General features: G+C 51.9%; 2 protein-coding genes across 8 annotated transcripts; both read right to left on the bottom strand.

Moving 5' to 3' along the window:
• Window positions 1–3,480: 3,480 nt before the first annotated feature.
• LOC120661932 lies at window positions 3,481–6,359 on the bottom strand. Of its 7 annotated transcripts, XR_005670142.1 has the most exons (5): window positions 5,748–6,359; window positions 5,488–5,561; window positions 4,732–4,794; window positions 4,016–4,115; window positions 3,481–3,758 (listed from the first exon to the last, which is right to left on the bottom strand). XR_005670142.1 is itself a non-coding variant. In XM_039940947.1 (4 exons), the coding sequence occupies exons 1-4, from the start codon at window positions 6,321–6,323 to the stop codon at window positions 3,755–3,757; spliced, it is 717 nt and encodes a 238-aa protein (XP_039796881.1). In that variant the 5' UTR covers window positions 6,324–6,359; the 3' UTR covers window positions 3,481–3,754. The 7 variants fall into 7 exon arrangements, 3 of the variants coding, with proteins under 3 accessions (XP_039796881.1, XP_039796883.1, XP_039796882.1); XR_005670141.1 differs by having other exon boundaries at window positions 4,016–4,794; XR_005670143.1 differs by lacking the exon at window positions 4,732–4,794.
• A 280-nt stretch (window positions 6,360–6,639) lies between these two features.
• LOC120659012 lies at window positions 6,640–7,585 on the bottom strand. Its single transcript, XM_039937095.1, has 4 exons — window positions 7,440–7,585; window positions 7,252–7,335; window positions 6,934–7,143; window positions 6,640–6,855 (listed from the first exon to the last, which is right to left on the bottom strand). Exons 1-4 carry the CDS (start codon window positions 7,476–7,478, stop codon window positions 6,700–6,702), a joined length of 489 nt encoding a protein of 162 aa, XP_039793029.1. The 5' UTR covers window positions 7,479–7,585; the 3' UTR covers window positions 6,640–6,699.
• Window positions 7,586–17,279: the final 9,694 nt, after the last annotated feature.

Below are 17,279 nucleotides of genomic sequence, written 5' to 3'. Positions count from 1 at the left end.
TTTGAGGAGTCCAATGCTTGGCTACAGGCGGGCTTTAGGTCCTTAGAAGCTTTTCTTAGCTGTTGCGGGCTGCTAGCTCCTATCCATGTAGGTCGCCTAAACATGATTATGTAAGCATCTATTTGTAACAAACATCTGGGCATCATGAACTGCGGTTCATGATGGCGTTGTTGTACTCTTCTACTCCTCTTAATGAAATACGTGCTCAGGCACGTTCGCCAAAAAAACAAGAAAAAGGAGACAAGGAACATGCTTAAAAATATTTTGTGGGTCTGAAATTTTCAAACATCAAGGGCTAATAACTAAAAAGTCAACAAAAAACTGGAAAATTAGGCTAATAGAAGAAAATTAGGCATGCTGAATGATTATGGCTAGCATAGCTGACTTGGCTCTTTTCTGATTTCAACCTTTCTAATATAAACTGGAATAAGGCATGACAGCAATTTGAATGATCTTGTGTGAGAACATTATGATACTTAATCAATTTCAATTCAAATTAAGGTGTGAGCTGATAATCACTAACAGGATGAAAAAAATGTAATGCAGATGAAGTAGACCTGAATGAAAATTTCCATGCATATTAAAACTGATAATTCTGTATGGCTGCTATTTTCTAATTTCCATCCATTCATGTACTACTGAAATGCAGGCTCTAGCTTGCACTATTTCTGAAACTATACTATGTATATAGCATGTAAATGCAGATCTATAAATCTATAAGCAAATAAGAAGATGAACCATGATTATAATTTTAGTAGCTAACACAAACTCCAGCATGCATACCGTTTTATAAGAATTTGGCACTAAATAATTTGTTCATATTCGCACTTATCATCAGGGTTCCAACTTCCAAGAGTTGGAGTCAGCAATCAGCTACATTGACGCTACTTAATTCTGTAATGTGTATATGTGAACTGAAGTTTTGGGAGACTAACGGTTATTACATGACCAAATCAGTTTGCATGACCCAAAACTGAAAAGGAGCATTAGGATGACCCAAATCAGCCTGGTATGCAGAAAGATTCATTAGGATGATATACTAAGCACGTCTGAAAAGGAGCACCGCCAAGGTATTACTTGGCATATGCAGGAATAATTGTCAAAATATAGATAAATTATGTTCGAAAATGGATACCAGTGCAGAGCCTGTATCCCAAGTGGTTAAGTAACAGGATACATGATATGTTGCATGAAGGCTCTCTAAACAATTGGCAAGTCTACCATAACTATCAGAACCATGTGAGTGTTGATGAAGCATTTTTTTAGGTGATACCAGTGCAAGATTCAGTACTACATGTTGTACTTTGTCTGAACAGATCCCATGCCATTTTCTTAAGAAGGAAAAACAAATGAAGCAAATTAAAGCATGAACTAAACACCTGCAGCAGCAACATATACAAAGATTCAGCATATAGTTTGCAGAATATAAGTAACCACAGCCAAATCAACTGCAGTTCATCATGCCCATCCTAGTACTCTGCCCCAGTCATCGAATTTCTCCTAGTGAATTGATTCATAGAGCACGCACAAAGCACTCACCGTTTCGACCTTAGAACCAAATTATCTAACAAGAACGAAGTGGTGAAATGATTTGGATGGAAGTACCTCCCTTGCAGCCGCCGTCAAAGAGCACGAGCGATCCAGCGACGAGGTTGAGAGTGCGACGAGCGGGGTCTCGAGGCGACGCGCCCCTCACGGGGGCGCGGCGCGCGGACAGGGTGCCTAGCGTGCGGACCTCGGCGTAGACCCTCCTCCATGGTGCCGGCACCCGGCGCTGCCACGCTCACGCTTGCGCTCGCCTAGCGTGGCGGCGGCGCGAGCGGCCCAGTTGCAGGGGCACAGCGCCGAGTCGAAGCCGGAGCCGCGCCCTTCCCGCCGGTTCCCGAGGAGGAGGAGAGCACCGCCGGGAAGGCAGCGCGAGCCTCATCGCCGCCGATGCCCGAGGAGCAGCGGGGCCGCGACCGGCGGGGAGGCGCCGAGGGCGGAGGAGGAGGAGGAGGAGGAGAGCACCGCCGGGAAGGCTGCGCGAGCCTCGACGCCTTCGGCTCTCGAACAAGCGGGGGCCGCGGCCGGCGGGGAGGTGCTGAGGGCGGAGCAGCAGCAGCAGGAGGAGGAGGAGGCCTTCGAGAACGCACTCACCGACAAGCAGCCACAGGAGGTAGGCCGCGACTCGCCGGATCCACGTCGGCCCGTGCCGCGCGAAGGGGTGAGGGGAGGGGAGGGTAGCCAAGGAGGAGAGGGGCTGCGGCGGCGGGGAGCAGGAGAGGAGGGCGAGGGCGGCGGGTGGCGGGGAGCTGGGGAGGAGAGGGGGTTAGGGTTGGGCTGCGGGAGGGGGGATGGGGGAATTGTAAAAGCGCCAGGGCTTTTTTTGCAAAGACGGCAGCATTATCCAAAATCTGCTTCTTCGTATCGAAATAAACATTAGTTACAGGACCCAAGTGACAAATATATGAATGCGGATATTGTGTTGTTTGGATGAGACGAGCACCTGTGGCGGGTGCTAGACCGTTCCCGTGGGAACATAGTAGAGGTGTAGTTTTCGAGGAGATACTTGTAATGGGTATCCATTGCAGACCGTGTTGACGGAATGCCAACTTGGACGAAGATGCTCGCCTCGGCGGCCCTAGTGACGGAACTATGTCAAACGTGCACACCACTTATCCTATATGAGGGGGGACCCAGCCCGAGCTAGCTATGCACGGCACCATTACTGCAGGAGGATAGTGTTCAGTGTCAGGGGGAGATGGCAGGACCCTATCGCTCCCGATCGCAGGATCCATGGAGATTCCATTCTAGATAGCTTCATGCGCCCCAGACCGGGAACAGGATGGTGCCGTAGCCATTAGTTTCGTTGACTGGTGCCTCGGAGTCAGTCGGTCGATGGGTCGGCTGGTGACGGCACGAGTGGGTACAGGTGTACAACCCCTGCAGGGTGAAAACTATATGTATAGCCGCGTACTCGGTCATGTACAACTCTGGATCTGGCACCACACTGTAGATAGATCCACATATATTTTTCTACCTCCCTCTAGTCCACTTTTCCTGCTCGAATAGCAACTGAGGTAGGGGAGAGGGAGTTCCCGCACCGAAACAGGGTTGAGACAGTTGTAGTGGAAGATAGGAGACCGGGAGTCCGGGATGCCGGAGCTGCCCGTGTTGAAAGGTGTTTTGGATAACTTATATATTTTGCTTGCATTAGGAAACACATAGCCTATCCTTGGCATTATCTTTACACCGTTTGCATCCACCATAAAGCTTGCATACGGATGTGACGTGAACCTATCCCGTCCTTGGGGATAGCCTGATAGATGCAGGATCCGAGTGAAGGACTCGACAAGACGACAAGGAAAGCAGATGTGGAGAGGATTCGTGAAGATGAATTTGCCCAGAAGACTAGGTATCGTTTCCGCTTTCTGTTTGTTTTCTTTTAGCCCAAGAGGCTTGTACTCTAGGATTCGTAGTATAATCCTTCGGATTATGTAATAAATAAATCCATGTGATGTTGTAAACGCGAGATATGTCTGTGATACTCGATTGAAATGAGATCTGTATGTGATAGCTACTAATCCAGGGATTATCACGACGTTACAGAGAGTCGGGTTCGCCTTTCGGAAACCCGGTCTGTTTCAGATATAACCTGCTCAAGTGCAAGAGTAGACTATTGTGGGCCTTCCTGGGTTAAAACAACGACACTTCGTTCCCTGAACCCTCACCGAAGTTTACATGAGCCCTTCATACTCCTCAGACCATCCTCCTACCTGCACAGACACAGAATGCATCTCAAAGATGTTACGGTACCAGCAAGATGATTGCTTAAGCTGCAAGTGGCTACCTTGGCGCGTCCTTGCCTTATTTTTTTCTGATATAAGTAAATTTAAAATTTATATGTTTGTAGTGATATATTTAATCATGGAAGATATTATTTAATTGTGCAATATAAATTTAAACAAAGTAGTGCATTTACAGAAACCATCCTCATGCTTATGGAAAAATAAAAGAAGCAAGAAAGGCATACAATTGTGGATGGTGCATTATCAAAAAAAAATGTCGATGGCGCTGCAGTTTTACTTCGATTCCAATTGCTAAGATTCATGTGTTATAGCAACCCTTTACCCCTGTATGGACAATAAAATGTTCTGTAAGTTTTTATGTAACTAATCTTTTTTTTCAGTAGTTACTTTCTTTCTTCCCTTTTCCATTTCACTTGCATGCATTCATATACCAAAAGTAGTGTAAAACATGATAGCATTGATAAAAAAAATGGCAGTAGATATCACGGTTAACTCAATCTGTATTAGCAAAAGGGAAAAATTAAACAGGAAGTAATAGAAACTTACTGAACCAGAAATGTTCTAGTCTTAGACTTGGCTTACATTAAAGCGATTTAGTTGCAAACCCTTAATATCGATTGAGTCCATTTAACTACTGGGAAACTTGAGAGTAATGTCACCATAACTCGACTTAAACCTAAATGCATAGTAGCTTGTGAAAAATGCACAGGAAAGCAAATGCATTACACATATGAATCACACATGGCCCTAGTTGCCGCGAAGTTCGGTTTAGAAGGGTATCTTCTCAAAATAATCTGGGAGTTAGAGATCCTTAACGGTTTTGTTTAAGAAACAAAGGCATGTATGATACATGGCAAGTTGTTACAATGATCCTGATAATAGCCTAATCTGTGCCAATAATTTTATCTTTCAAGAAAAGCCAGGGCAGTGAGAGTTTAACCTGATCAAGTAGTGACCACAGCAATGAAAGGCCCAGAATGGTAGCCTGGTAGCCTGTAGGCACCTGAATAGTCTAGCTAGTCAAGAAATTGATATTCAAATATGCACAAAAAAATACCCAACGTTGGCTCTCTAGGATCGGACAGGGTTAGTTGTTCCTGCTCTGATCTTGCTTGGTACCAGCAAGAAAGTAATGGAACCTCAGAGTTTATCAACAGGGCAAATTCATGGCTAACGGCTCATGTAGATGCCCCATTCTATTCAATGGAGTCTATGCCATTTCACAGAACATAGCAGTTTATTAAACATCATATGTAGCAGCATCGATATTGCAGGCTGCTTGGCATATATTGCATGTTACGATATCGAGGTCGTAGCTAACCAGCATTTTTGTCAGTAGATTGGAATAGCAATCCAAATAGGCCTTGTATTCTTATACTCCCTCCGTTCCGAATTATAAGTTATTTCAAAAATTTTGGAGAATCAAAGTTTTTCAAGTTTAACCAAATTTATATGACAAGATAATAACATTTATGATACCAATTGTCATTAGATTCTTTGTTAGCTATATTTTCATAGTGCACCTATTTGATGTCATAAATCTTTATATTTCTCTCTATAATTTTGGTCAAACTTTGATATAGTTGACTCTCCAAGATTCTTGGAATGACTTATAATTTGAAACGGATGGAGTAGCATATTAAGCTTACGTAAACAGATACTTCGTACTAACAAATGTAAATCATGGCATGCTTACCAAAGCACTGAGCTTGGCTCGGCACCAAAATCCAACACCTTGGCAGGCGCAAACTCTGGCAACCTCCATCGAACCTGCAAAGTACACAAATCGGTCCATGATGAATGGGCTCCATAAAATAAAATCGGCTCATTGAAAACGAACAATATTGCGGAGCACACGGGGAACGGCGCATAGATGGCAGGCATGCGTGACGCAATATAGGCAACCGTTTTGTCCTCGCGGTGCCGCAGGCTGATATCACCATGCACGAACCGCACCTTCCAGTGCGCCGCCCGCTGCTCGGCAACCGAGGGCGTGTTGAGGTCGTCGCGGAGGTCGAGAGAAGCAGCACCTTGCGGTTTATGCCCACCCTGTCTGTTTTGCGAGTGCATGCGCAAGTGGTTGTAGGGGAGGCAATCCGTCGAGCAGGTGGTGGGCGAGGAGGGTAGGTCGCGCGCGGAGGCGGACGCCATGGCGGGGCGCCGGGACCACGCTCCGCACGTAGATCCATGAGCGGCGACCCCAGTCATGTCTGCGCGGTTGGTCGGCCGGCCGGCGACGTAGGAGGAGAGGGGCAGGGAGGTCGGAGAGGGGAGGGGCTGAGGAAGGCGCGCCGGCCACCTTACCGGACCTCCTCCTCGGCGGCGTCTGCGTCCAGCATCAGGTGCAGGTGGGCAGGGATCAGGCCGCCAAGGCCTTCGGATGCGGGACAACGCCTTGCGCAGGCGCCGACGAGCGTCGCGGCCACGAGTCTGCTCCCGGATGTGGAGCTGTCGGGAGCCGCCCTGCCGCTGGAGGCGGCAGCGCCATGGTGGCCGCCCCCTTGGCTTCGCCATCCGGTTGCCGAGCGCCATTGGAGGAATCAGATGGAGCGTGCTTTGCGAATGAAAGATTTTGTTACAGCAGCCGGGTGGAAGACGGCCACCGCAGGATATAAATCAAACGGCCAAAATCTTTTCTGCTGTCGTGGACGAATGGAAAGGCTCGGAATGGTAGATCTTTAACATATAGAAATGGGTCTAGTTATTATTTCTAGTAAATAAGAGGACTTTTTTCAAAAAATAGCCAGAGCCACGGCTGAACGCGACGCGTCCACTTTTTCGCATGGAATGCGGGCGCGGGCGTGCGAGCAAACAGGAACATGTTTTAATCAACCTGATGTATTGATGCTGCGCACAGATAGCTCTCTATGTACAAGGGACGGTGCACACACAGATCGTCAGCGATTCTCTAGCTTTCAGAGGCTTCGTCTCTTGCTGGTACCGTCGCGTCCAGCGTTGGCCTGGCCCCGGACGCCGCCGCCTTCTCCCGGTGGAACCTCCGAAAGTCGGCGATGAGGCCGACGTCCACGTCGCGCTTCATCTTCTCCGCCATCCTCGACAGAACCTGCGTTTTCAGAAGCCGAAGCTCTGAATCCTGACCGGTAGAATGTGCAGACAACACACGCTTGTCCCATCATCCTACCGATTCAGCGACGCCGCGTAGGACGCTCTCCGGCACGAGGCGCAGGGGCGGCAGCAGGACGACGGTGATGGTGATCTCGAGGTGGCCCTTCATCCGGCACCCGGCGGCGGCGCGGCCGCGGCTCCGGTCCGCGTACAGCGACCCGCTCACGCCGAGGTCGAAGCTCAAGGGCGCGTAGCCGTTGTCCAGCCCCCTCAGCTCCCACTCAGTCTGCAAAACAAACAAGCGCATTTGGATCAACAGTCGCAGTTGTTGGAATGCTGGTAGGTTAGATACACCAAGAACTGGTAAGCTTAAGCTGGGTCAAGCTTTACGGACGATTCGGAGCTCGAGCCCACCGTCGCGGTGCCGCACGGTGAGGAGGAGGAACTGCAGCGGCAGCATCTGGATCCGCCACTCCCCCTGCAGAATTTTCGCTCGCTGCTCAACCAATCGGCGAACGGACTGACGAAGAAAATCGACGGAGCGGGGGAAGGGGAGGGGTGGTCAGTGTTACTGTTACACACATCGCCGAGCCGCTCGCTCCTGATCTCGTCGGGGAACATGGCGCGGAACACGCGCGCGCGGTCCTGGAGGTACTCGTCGAAGGAGTCCTGCACGCACGCGCCACACGATGAGGAGTAGCTTCAGCTCTTCGCCCCCAATAATCCACATCCATGGTAGGCAGGCGGCTTAGCTTGCTCACCCCGGGGGGTTCGTGGATGGGTGTGTCGGTGGAGATGCTCGCGCTGTAGGTCACGGCGTCCGGTGGCGACGACGACGACGGCCGCGCCCCGGTGGCGCCGGCCTGGGTCCTCACGGTCACGCCGCGCGGCGGCGGCGGCGGCCTCCCCGCCGCCCACGCATTCCATGCACCGGCAAATCCTGTGCCAACTGACGCTCTATTCGCCGTGGCGGTGGCTGGGCGGCTGCCGCGGTTGGCGCTCCCTGCAACCAGCGCCGTGTTTTCCACGGCGGCCATGGCCGGCCGTCGTGCTGCCCCACACCCCCCAAAAGCTAGCTGTGCTAACACGCAGCGACGGAGCAGAGGCTGGTCAGTGGACACTCCATCCCCTCGGGGTGATGGCCTGATGGGGGGCGAGCGACACAGCAGCGGCCGATAAACGCTGGCCTCACATCACATGCGCTTTAGGCGGCGCTTTCAGCATGCCCCGTGCACAGCCGTGCTCACTGTCACTGCTCAGCGCCGCCGTGGACACCTCATCTGGTACGAAATTTACGCGGGTACGTAAAACCTAAAAACAGAAGGCTGCACGCGCGCATACGACACGCTATCACTGGCATCCAACTTTCCCAGACTGAAAAACTAGACCACATATCACACCAATTAGACTTTAACTACAGATTATGTTCTGCTTTCAGATTTAACCATGATTTATTCATATTGTGCTACAGTAATTAGTGCAGAATTTGACCATATTGTGCTACAGTGAAAGTAGATTAATAAATTCATCTGGTGACCACATACAATTAATTTTATAGTTAGCTCATGTTTATTCCTCGTAATTGGCACAAACATTCGATGCGGCCAGGACTAAAAGTTGTCCCTAGATCCAAACGCCAACTTAATACAGTATCATGTAATGCTAATGATCATTGGATGCCGAATCTGCTATGTTGTAATGATTAACACTTGTACGATGCCGTTATGTTGCCCCAGTGGCATTTGGATGTCGGATTGCAAACAAACCTAGGTTATATATATGTATGTAGTGCTTGATCTATTTTGTTTGTTAAGTGCATCCTCTTAGGGTTTTTCCAGTGGTGATTCGATTCATGCTGAAAAAAGAGGACACGTGCAGCCGGACTCCAGATGATTCTTCAATCTCCAGTGGTACCGACCCATACAATGCGGTCACCTTAAAAAAAATAGGCGTATAGCCCACGTATTTGCGCGGCTAGTATTGAAAATTCAAAATTTTGCATGTTGTTGAAATCTTACTTAAAGGTTATACTATTTTTTTTACTATACATCATCTTGTTCATTATCGTAAGTTATGTCTTATTGTTGATTAAAACAATTGAACTATGATCTACCTATAATAACAATATGATTTGTTGAGCTTTAATAATATTATGTAGATAATTATATTTTTATTTTCATTTTATTTTGATTGATTGTTGTTACCTTTAGTTTTTATTAATAGTATATATTTGTAACTGATACATAATTAAATGATATTTTATATTTAATTTTTCATAATGGCATTGGTGGGTGATTTTTAGTTAGGTACAGGGGTATTTTAGGCTAATTTTATTGTAATGGCAGTGATGGATAATTTTTATTTTTTTTATTTTTCTCCGATTAATGTGAAAATTTATAAGTCTTGAGAACGAACGTGAAGGCTCCGTTTGTTGGCCAAATAATAAAATAATAGATCAGATCATCCTCCCAACCACATCGCTCACGCTAGGAGCTGGCGGTTGAGACGTTGAAAACACTGTGCATTTATAGTTTTTTATTGTGTTTGCATCGACTCATTTTGGAGTTCGAATCTTGATACTGTACAAAGATTCGATGTACTTTAGTGGTGATGGGTCGAATCTTTGCATGCTCTCAGGATTCGCTTTTCATAGGACACTGGAGAAGCCCTTAGTATCTGCTGGACTAAGTTTGCCCTTGGCGGGTTTTATTTGATTGAGCAGCAGCAGCATTATAAAGAAGTTACATGTGGTTGCTGTATTTCCACATTTGCTTGAGTAACCCTCCAACTCTATTGAATTCATCTGTCCAAACCAACCACACAAGCACGTGAAAAATTAGAAAAAGCCCCTGTAACTATAAAAATCAAGCTAAGCCTCTATTTAAAAACCCTCTAACTTTAAACACAAGTTTCCTGTGTGTTAAGCCTCTGAAATATAAAATATTTCAATGTAAAAAATAGAAAAATATGAAATTCATGCCAAATTTATAAAAACAGTCCGCCGTAACTTTTGCGAAAACTCCTGAGAGCTGCGGTCCCCAGTCCTAGCCTTGTTAATTTTTTTAGAAAAAATTAATGAAGTAGAGAGTTGTCAACGACGCTGATGAAGTGATGATTGTCGATGCAACGGAAGCAAAAAATGGTTACGGGGTTCATTTGGTAGCCTGTATATGCCACCGACTACGTGCTCATTGGGCTTGGGTCAATTGATGTAGAGATTTTATTTACTTGTTTGCTTGGCAGTTTGTAACAATGGAACATATCAGGTGCAAACCAATTTTTTCATACAAACTATGAAAACTTCAATCTGTACCATCTCTGCCTCTGTTGTGGGCTTTTTAGGGTACCCACAGCCGGGTGGCGGAACGCACCCGCCTAATCCCCGAGGGGGTGTACTCGGGATTGCGCTAAACGATTAGGCCTATCTAGCTTGGGGGCAAGAACGCAAGAACACACGAGGATTTTAGAGTGGTTCGGGCCGCCGGAGCGTAATACCCTACGTCCACTTGAGAGTAGTCTTGCTCTAGTGTCGGTGGATGAGTCTATCCTCTGCCTTCCAGTCCTCTTTCGGACCTGAGCCTTTCTCTAACGGGCGTCTCCCTTTTATAGAGCAAGGAGGGCGCGTACACAGGTGTTTGGACCCCGACAGGTGGGTCCAACAAGGATGTATACTATACTAAATAGACACTAATGGAGCTACAGTGATGGAGAATCTCTTGCCGGATACACTTCATCGTCTTGTAGACTGACCGAGGGGGGTCTTCTCTTGTCCCATCGGCGAGGCGCCCGTTGAGGTAGTGTAGGTTGCGGCGTAGACTGTTGGGCCTACCGCGTAGGCGTTATGATACTCTGTCGTCGAGTTGTCGTGTCTAACTGGCGTACATGGCGTGGGCGGTGCCAGAGGCTGCACCGCGCGCCTTGGTAACGCGCGGTCAATAGTACAGCCTGGCAAAAGCCGCCTCGGGCTCTGCTGTGGCAGAGCGCACTTACGCCTACCGTATTGAATGCGGTAGGTGGGCGTGTCTTCCCGGGGAAGCGCCACGCCCCTACGCGGGCCCGCACCTGTGGACGCGTGGCGGCCTCGGACCCCCCAGGCGGCTTCGGACCCTGACAGGCGGGGTGTCTGTTCTCTCCCGCTAAGGGGTCCGGATTGTACTTGGGGGTCTGGGACCTGGTGGGAGGTCCAGGCCCCTAGCCGAGCGCTCCCTTCTCCGGGACACGTGGCATCACCGGACCTTCATCAAGCGGGGAGCGGGTCCGGGTCCGTTTGCCGGGAGAGTAGGGCTCCGGACTACAGGGGTCCGGCCGCCCAGTCGTCGAGCGTAGTTAAGGATAACTACGAGACTCTTACCCAGGCACAGCAAGAGGGGGTACCCCAATCCTGGGGTACCGACAGTGGCCCCCGGGCCCACCTCGGGAGAGGTACGAACCCGCGGGTGGGGCCACCATCGTGACGTGTTCCCACGCAACTTGGCTGTGTCGGTGTGCTCATGTCGAGAGCGGTTGCTCCGGACCCCTTGGAAGCCGGAACACCTGGCAACCAGGTTCTGGTACTAGTGTGTTCTTCGTAGGGCGGTGAAGGTACAGGCTTAGGATATGGAGCCAAGCTAAGCGGCTGTACGGACCTCGAACCGCTCAGGGAGCGAACACTACTTCCCCGGACCCGGCTTTAGGCGACCGTGGCGAGCGGTCTCCGCCGGAGCGGGCCACCGGAGTGGACTTGGAGCGACCGTGGCGAGCGGTCTCCGCCGGAGCGGGCGACCGGAGTGGACTTGGAGCGACCGTGTCGAGCGGTCTCCGCCGGAGCGGGCCACTGGAGTGGACTTGGAGCGATCGTGGCGAGCGGTCTCCGCCGGAGCGGGCCACCGGAGTGGACTTGGAGCGACCGTGGCGAGCGGTCTCTGCCGGAGCGGGCCACCGGAGTGGACTTGGAGCGACCGTGGCGACCGGCCTCCGCCGTAGCGGGCCACCAGAGTGGACTTGGAGCGACCGTGGCGAGCGGTCTCCGCCGGAGCGGGCCACCGGAGTGGACTTGGAGCGACCGTGGCGAGCGGTCTCCGCCGGAGCGGGCCACCGGAGTGGACTTGGAGCGACTGTGGCGAGCGGTCTCCGCCGGAGCGGGCCACCGGAGTGGACTTGGAGCGACCGTGTCGAGCGGTCTCCGCCGAAGCGGGCCACCGTAGTGGACTTGGAACGACCGTGGCGAGCGGTCTCCGCCGGAGCGGGCCACCGGAGTGGACTTGGAGCGACCGTGGCGAGCGGTCTCCGCCGGAGCGGGCCACCGGAGTGGACTTGGAGCGACCATGTCGAGCGGTCTCTGCCAAAGCGGGCCACCGGAGTGGATTTGGAGCGACCGTGGCGAGCGGTCTCCGCCGGAGCGGGCCACCGGAGTGGACTTGGAGCGACCGTGGCGAGCGGTCTCCGCCGGAGCGGGCCACCGGAGTGGACTTGGAGCGTTGCTGCCGATCCCATGAATTACGCCACCGGACCTTGCAGTGAGGTGTAGGGAACCAGGCCTTATACTAGAAGGGATCCCGGGACCTCTAGGGACAGCAGTCTCGGATACTATGGGACTCGTAACAAGGTAGTGAAGTACGTTGGCTTAGGGTACATTACCAGGCTAAGCTACGCGGAGCTTCTCTACCCCAGGATACGGGCACCACTTCTCCGGAGCAGGTCCCTAAAGGTCCGAACTACCTTCCAGCTAGAAGGGGTGTCCCCACCTGACCACAAGCCAGTAACTTGATTTTGGATTGTTAGCAACAAAAGAAAAATCTCCGTACGGAAGAAAGAAAACAAGCAAGCTGAACGGACAAGTGGTATCAGGTTAATGTAAAGATAGGACTGAGGAAGCGAATCTCCTTTATTGCTTGACTCGTGGTGTACATCAGAGATCGGGATTACGAGGGCGAACCTCTACCGCTCTGGACCACTTGCTGGTGTCGCATGTTTGTGCGATGAAGCCAGAGATCGGGTTTACAAGGGCGGACCTTTACCACTCTGGACCACATGTAGGCACCAAATCATTACAAAGGAGAAACACACTCAATCCTATCTAGTGATAACCTACAGCCGTTACCCTGTAAGGCGTACACGTTGCTGGCCGTAGTGGAGCTGCCACCTTGGATGTTCCTCTCAGCTGTTGGGGGCGAAGGCGCCCTGGACGTGCCTTCACAACATCATCCAGCATCACCTCGGGAGCTTGCGGGGCCCTTCCCAGCATAAGAACTGTTTCATGCTTTAGTTTGCATGAGAACAATTTCTTTGGCTTTGAATGGGAGTGGCCCTGCAGTTGCCGGCTGCCGTCGGAAGCCAGCCCGATGACTGCTCATAGTGAGCTGAATCCAGCCTGGCCCCTAGGCACAGCGAAGGACGGGTGCTCGCTTGGACGAGCACGGAGCGTGGAGAAGGGTGGTCGTTAGCCGGCTCCACCTTGGTGCTGGTGCAAGGCCCCCGTGCCTCTCGGTGAGGCCAAGGCCTGTCTGCAGCAGCACCGAGAGAGGCCTGAGCCAGGTGAGGAAGAAGGCGACAGGCATCCTTCCCGAGCCATAGCCGTCGGCTCCAGCTCCATCTTGAGAGGAAACCTTGAGCCGACGTCATGTCATCAGGGGGGGGGGGCTCCCGGTGGTAGCTTGAGAGAAAACTGTAACATCCCAAAAATCCGCTAAATTAAATCGTGCGATAATTAGTTTCAAAACCAAGTGTTCATCTTTGAGCTCAGAGTTTTTCCGCCCGATCACCCGATCCTCGAAAGACCCAACCCCGACATCCGAATCCATCGCGTTGTTCACCCTCGACCCGCGGGACGCGCCTGACCGCTCGCGCGTGCCCGACGCCGTGCGTGGCCGACCGGGCGCCGCGATCGCGGCGCGAATCCCGCCTCCACCCTCTCCTTTTTCTCTCTCTCCCTCCTTTTTCTTTTCTTTTTTTCCATTTTCCATTTTCCATTTTTTCTTTTTTTTTTCTTTTTCTCTTCTCTTTCCCCCCTCCTTCCTTCTCCTGCTTCCCCTTCCCCTCTGCTCCGCTCGCACGCGCACGTCCCCGAGCCGCGCCGCACTCCGACCGCCCGAGCACCTGTCCCCGCTCCGGCCTGCTCCTAACCGCAGCGCTCGCGCACACTGCAGCACCCGCTCACCCGTGTGCACGCGCGCCGCCTCAGCATGCCCGTGCGCCCGCGCGCGCGGACACGCACCCGACGCTCGGCGCGCCGAGCCGCGACACGCGCGCGCACCGCGTGCTCGCGCCGCACGCCGGCCCGCGCCAGCACGGCCTCCCTGTGCCACTCGCCACCTCAGCGCACACGCACACGCGTGGCCACGCCGCTCGCCGGCCTCCCGGCCCCGCTCGCCACTGCCCCGACCCCGCCCACTGCCGCCGTTGACGCCGCACAGCGCCGCCTGCGCGAGGCGTCGTGTCGCCGGCACTCGCCTCGCCTCAGCTCGCCATTGACGCCCGCACAGCACCCCTCGCAGCCTGCCCGACCAGTCCCATCCCGCCTCGCCGCTAGCGCCGCCGTGTCGCGATGCCATTTACTCGGCCGCACCGCCCGCCGGCCTCCGCCCGCGTCCCGCCGAGCCTCCACCGCCTTGGCTCGCCTTTAAAAGGGCCCCCAGCGCTGCTCCTCCACCCCACTGCCACGTCCACCACCCCAGCCCTCCCCTTCTAGCTTGTAGCACCGCCGCCCGCCATTGCCGCTGCCAGCCGCCGCGGAGCCCCCTCTCCACTACCCCTCGGCCCAAATTGAGGTAGGGGATGGCACTCTCGAGGCTCCCTGATGCCCCTCACCCTCTCCTTGACCGCTGCCGCCCCTCTGGAACACCGGTCCAGGGCCACCGTCGCCCGCCGCTGTGGCCAGGCCATCTCAGGCCGCCTCGGGCCGAGCTGCGGCCAGAGATCGGACCCCCCCGCATAGCCTAGACCCTATTCCCCCTCACCCCGACCGCCCCCGAGGCCCAGGGCCGCCGGCCGAGCGCCGCCGACGACCCATGGCCGCCTCCCCTGTTTCCCGGCGTGAGGAAAGGGGAGAGAAAGGCAGTTTTGCCTTTAGACCCCCGTCCTTCTCTCTAATTCCTTAAGAGTCCTTCCACCTTTCTAGTTATTTTGCAAAAGAGACCCCCCTCTCTTACTATATTACAAAACAGACCCTCCCACCTTATGAAAACACTTAAAAATAAGCCCCTGCCCTTTCTAAGTATACCCCAGACATTTCTAGAAATTACAATCTAGTCCTTCCCAAAAGTAATTGCAAACAAGTCCCTGGACCCTTACTTAACCCCTAAACCTCATACAACCTATCATTTCATGCGCCAAACGACCTCGGATCAACCTAAAACTTTACCACGCCTCTCATAACATAGTTTTGACCATGCCATTAGGAATCCACCCAAAAATATTACTTCGTACCCCTTACCTTATGTGTTCCCGATTCGAGCTCAACGATAGGTCTTTGTTTTTCTGTGTATTGATTGTGTGCTTGTTTGTGTGCGCTGTAGACCACGGAGTGAACGAAGAAGAGCCCGTCAATGAGCAGTACTGTGAGCAGGTGAACGAGGACCCGTTCCGCGACCCCGAGCCCGAAGGACAGGACCTCCCCGAAGGCTTCGAAGACGGCAAGTTCAATCCCATCCTTTGATGCATGTTTTTGTCCTAGTTTTTATAAACACAACCCAATGGCCTGCTTTATAAAATTGCATATGTTTTGCTTGCATGAAAACACGGTTGGATAGCCACCCCTTGATTTGTGATGACCATTCCTTGACCACCTAGATTAATGTCTGATTTTGCTTGGACGTTAATCGATATTAGAACGCTTAGAACTTTTCTCATAATACGATTTATTTTATAAAGAAAATGTGTGCGTATGTGGGATGGGATAAATGTGGTGTTTTTGTAAAGAAAGTTTAGACGGGATGGATGGCATTTCTACGGATTTGCCTTTTGGTGTGCTCGTGCCGTTGTGGCAAGGCAAGGAAGGGAGATATCCATCTTGTCACCCCTAAGGACCGAGTTGGTGTTACATCTCACCTAACTCCATTATCGTGCAAACCACTCGACCGTTGAATGGGCAACGGCTTAGCATAAATCCCACTAGTTGATGTGATAGCCATCAGGAGGGCTGAGAGCAACGGGTGACCAAGGAAAAGGGATATGTTCAGTGTGGCTTATACCCCGGTCGTACCTCAGAGATAGGCCGATGACCCCTTGGTGAATCCCGTGATGGCGAATCAGGTCTAGCTAAGGTGGGTAATGGCTATGTTGGGATCTACACCGACACTTCGGTGCTCGTGTTGTGGTACCCGCTTGTGTGTAAAGTTGCACACCTCTGCAGAGTTAAGAATCTATTCGAATAGTCCGTGCCCACGGTATTGGGCGAGTTACGGTGTGGTCTCACTACTAGTGTTTACCTTGGGTTGGGCTAGCGTGAGTTGTTTTGAAAATGTGTCCGGCAGTTGTGCCGTGTGCTACGACGGACGGGGAGTCCGGTAGCAGTTTTAAACTTGAACTCCGTGTTACTCAATACAAAAAAAACTGGTTTCTGAAATGTTTTTCTGCTAAATAAACCCCTGCATAAAAGATAGCTTTCTGCAAATTAAACCGTAACCTTACCCTTGATTTACCTGTGCATATTATTCTGATATAACCCCATCCGTGGGTGTGGTTGTACTTGCTGAGTACGTTTGTACTCACCACATTCTTACTTTTTACAGAAGAAGACCCAGACTTCGTACCAGACGCCGCCGAGTAGGGTTATCGTTCTACACCCAACCTTGCCTGTGGAACCGACCCTGTTCGAGATGTTTTCGCTGACGCAGTACTCTGAGCCCGAGCTAGACCCCATGTGGATTGTGGTCTGGTGTTATGTCGTAGCTTGGTTACTTTTTATTATCATCTGTATCGAGTGTCCTCCTCGGAGGTTTGTATGGTAATGAACCATCTGATGTAATAAATGTGGCATCAGCCTCCTGGGACTGATGTTTGTATCACATTTAAGTTCTCTCTTATGAGGGGACGCTTCAAAAACCTTGAGCCGACACTAGGATGGCGCAGGGCGACGCATAGTAGGCGTCGCTCTTGCGCACCATCGTGCCGGTTCTGAGGTGTCGTAAGCACAGCAGGTCGCCGCTGCCGTGCGCCACCGCACCGAGGATTCTGCCGCTTCGGTGTTGGGGCATGCGTCGCGGGTGGCGCCGCGCCCCTCTTCATCTTCTCGTCGCCGTTGCAGAGGAAGAACTCAACCTCAGAAACTAGGAGGTGAGCGGAGATCTAGCCAATGTTTGCGCGATCCCCACGGACGGCGCCAAATGTTGTGGGCTTTTTAGGGTACCCACAGCCGGGTGGCGGAACGCACCCGCCTAATCCCCGAGGGGGTGTACTCTGGATTGTGCTAAGCGATTAGGCCTATCTAGCTTGGGGGCAAGAACG

Source organism: Panicum virgatum, chromosome 2N (assembly GCF_016808335.1).
Source record: "Panicum virgatum strain AP13 chromosome 2N, P.virgatum_v5, whole genome shotgun sequence".
Classification (NCBI taxonomy): Eukaryota; Viridiplantae; Streptophyta; class Magnoliopsida; order Poales; family Poaceae; genus Panicum; species Panicum virgatum.
Note: the sequence above shows the minus strand (reverse complement) of the source record. Positions and strands in the feature narration are given on the sequence as shown.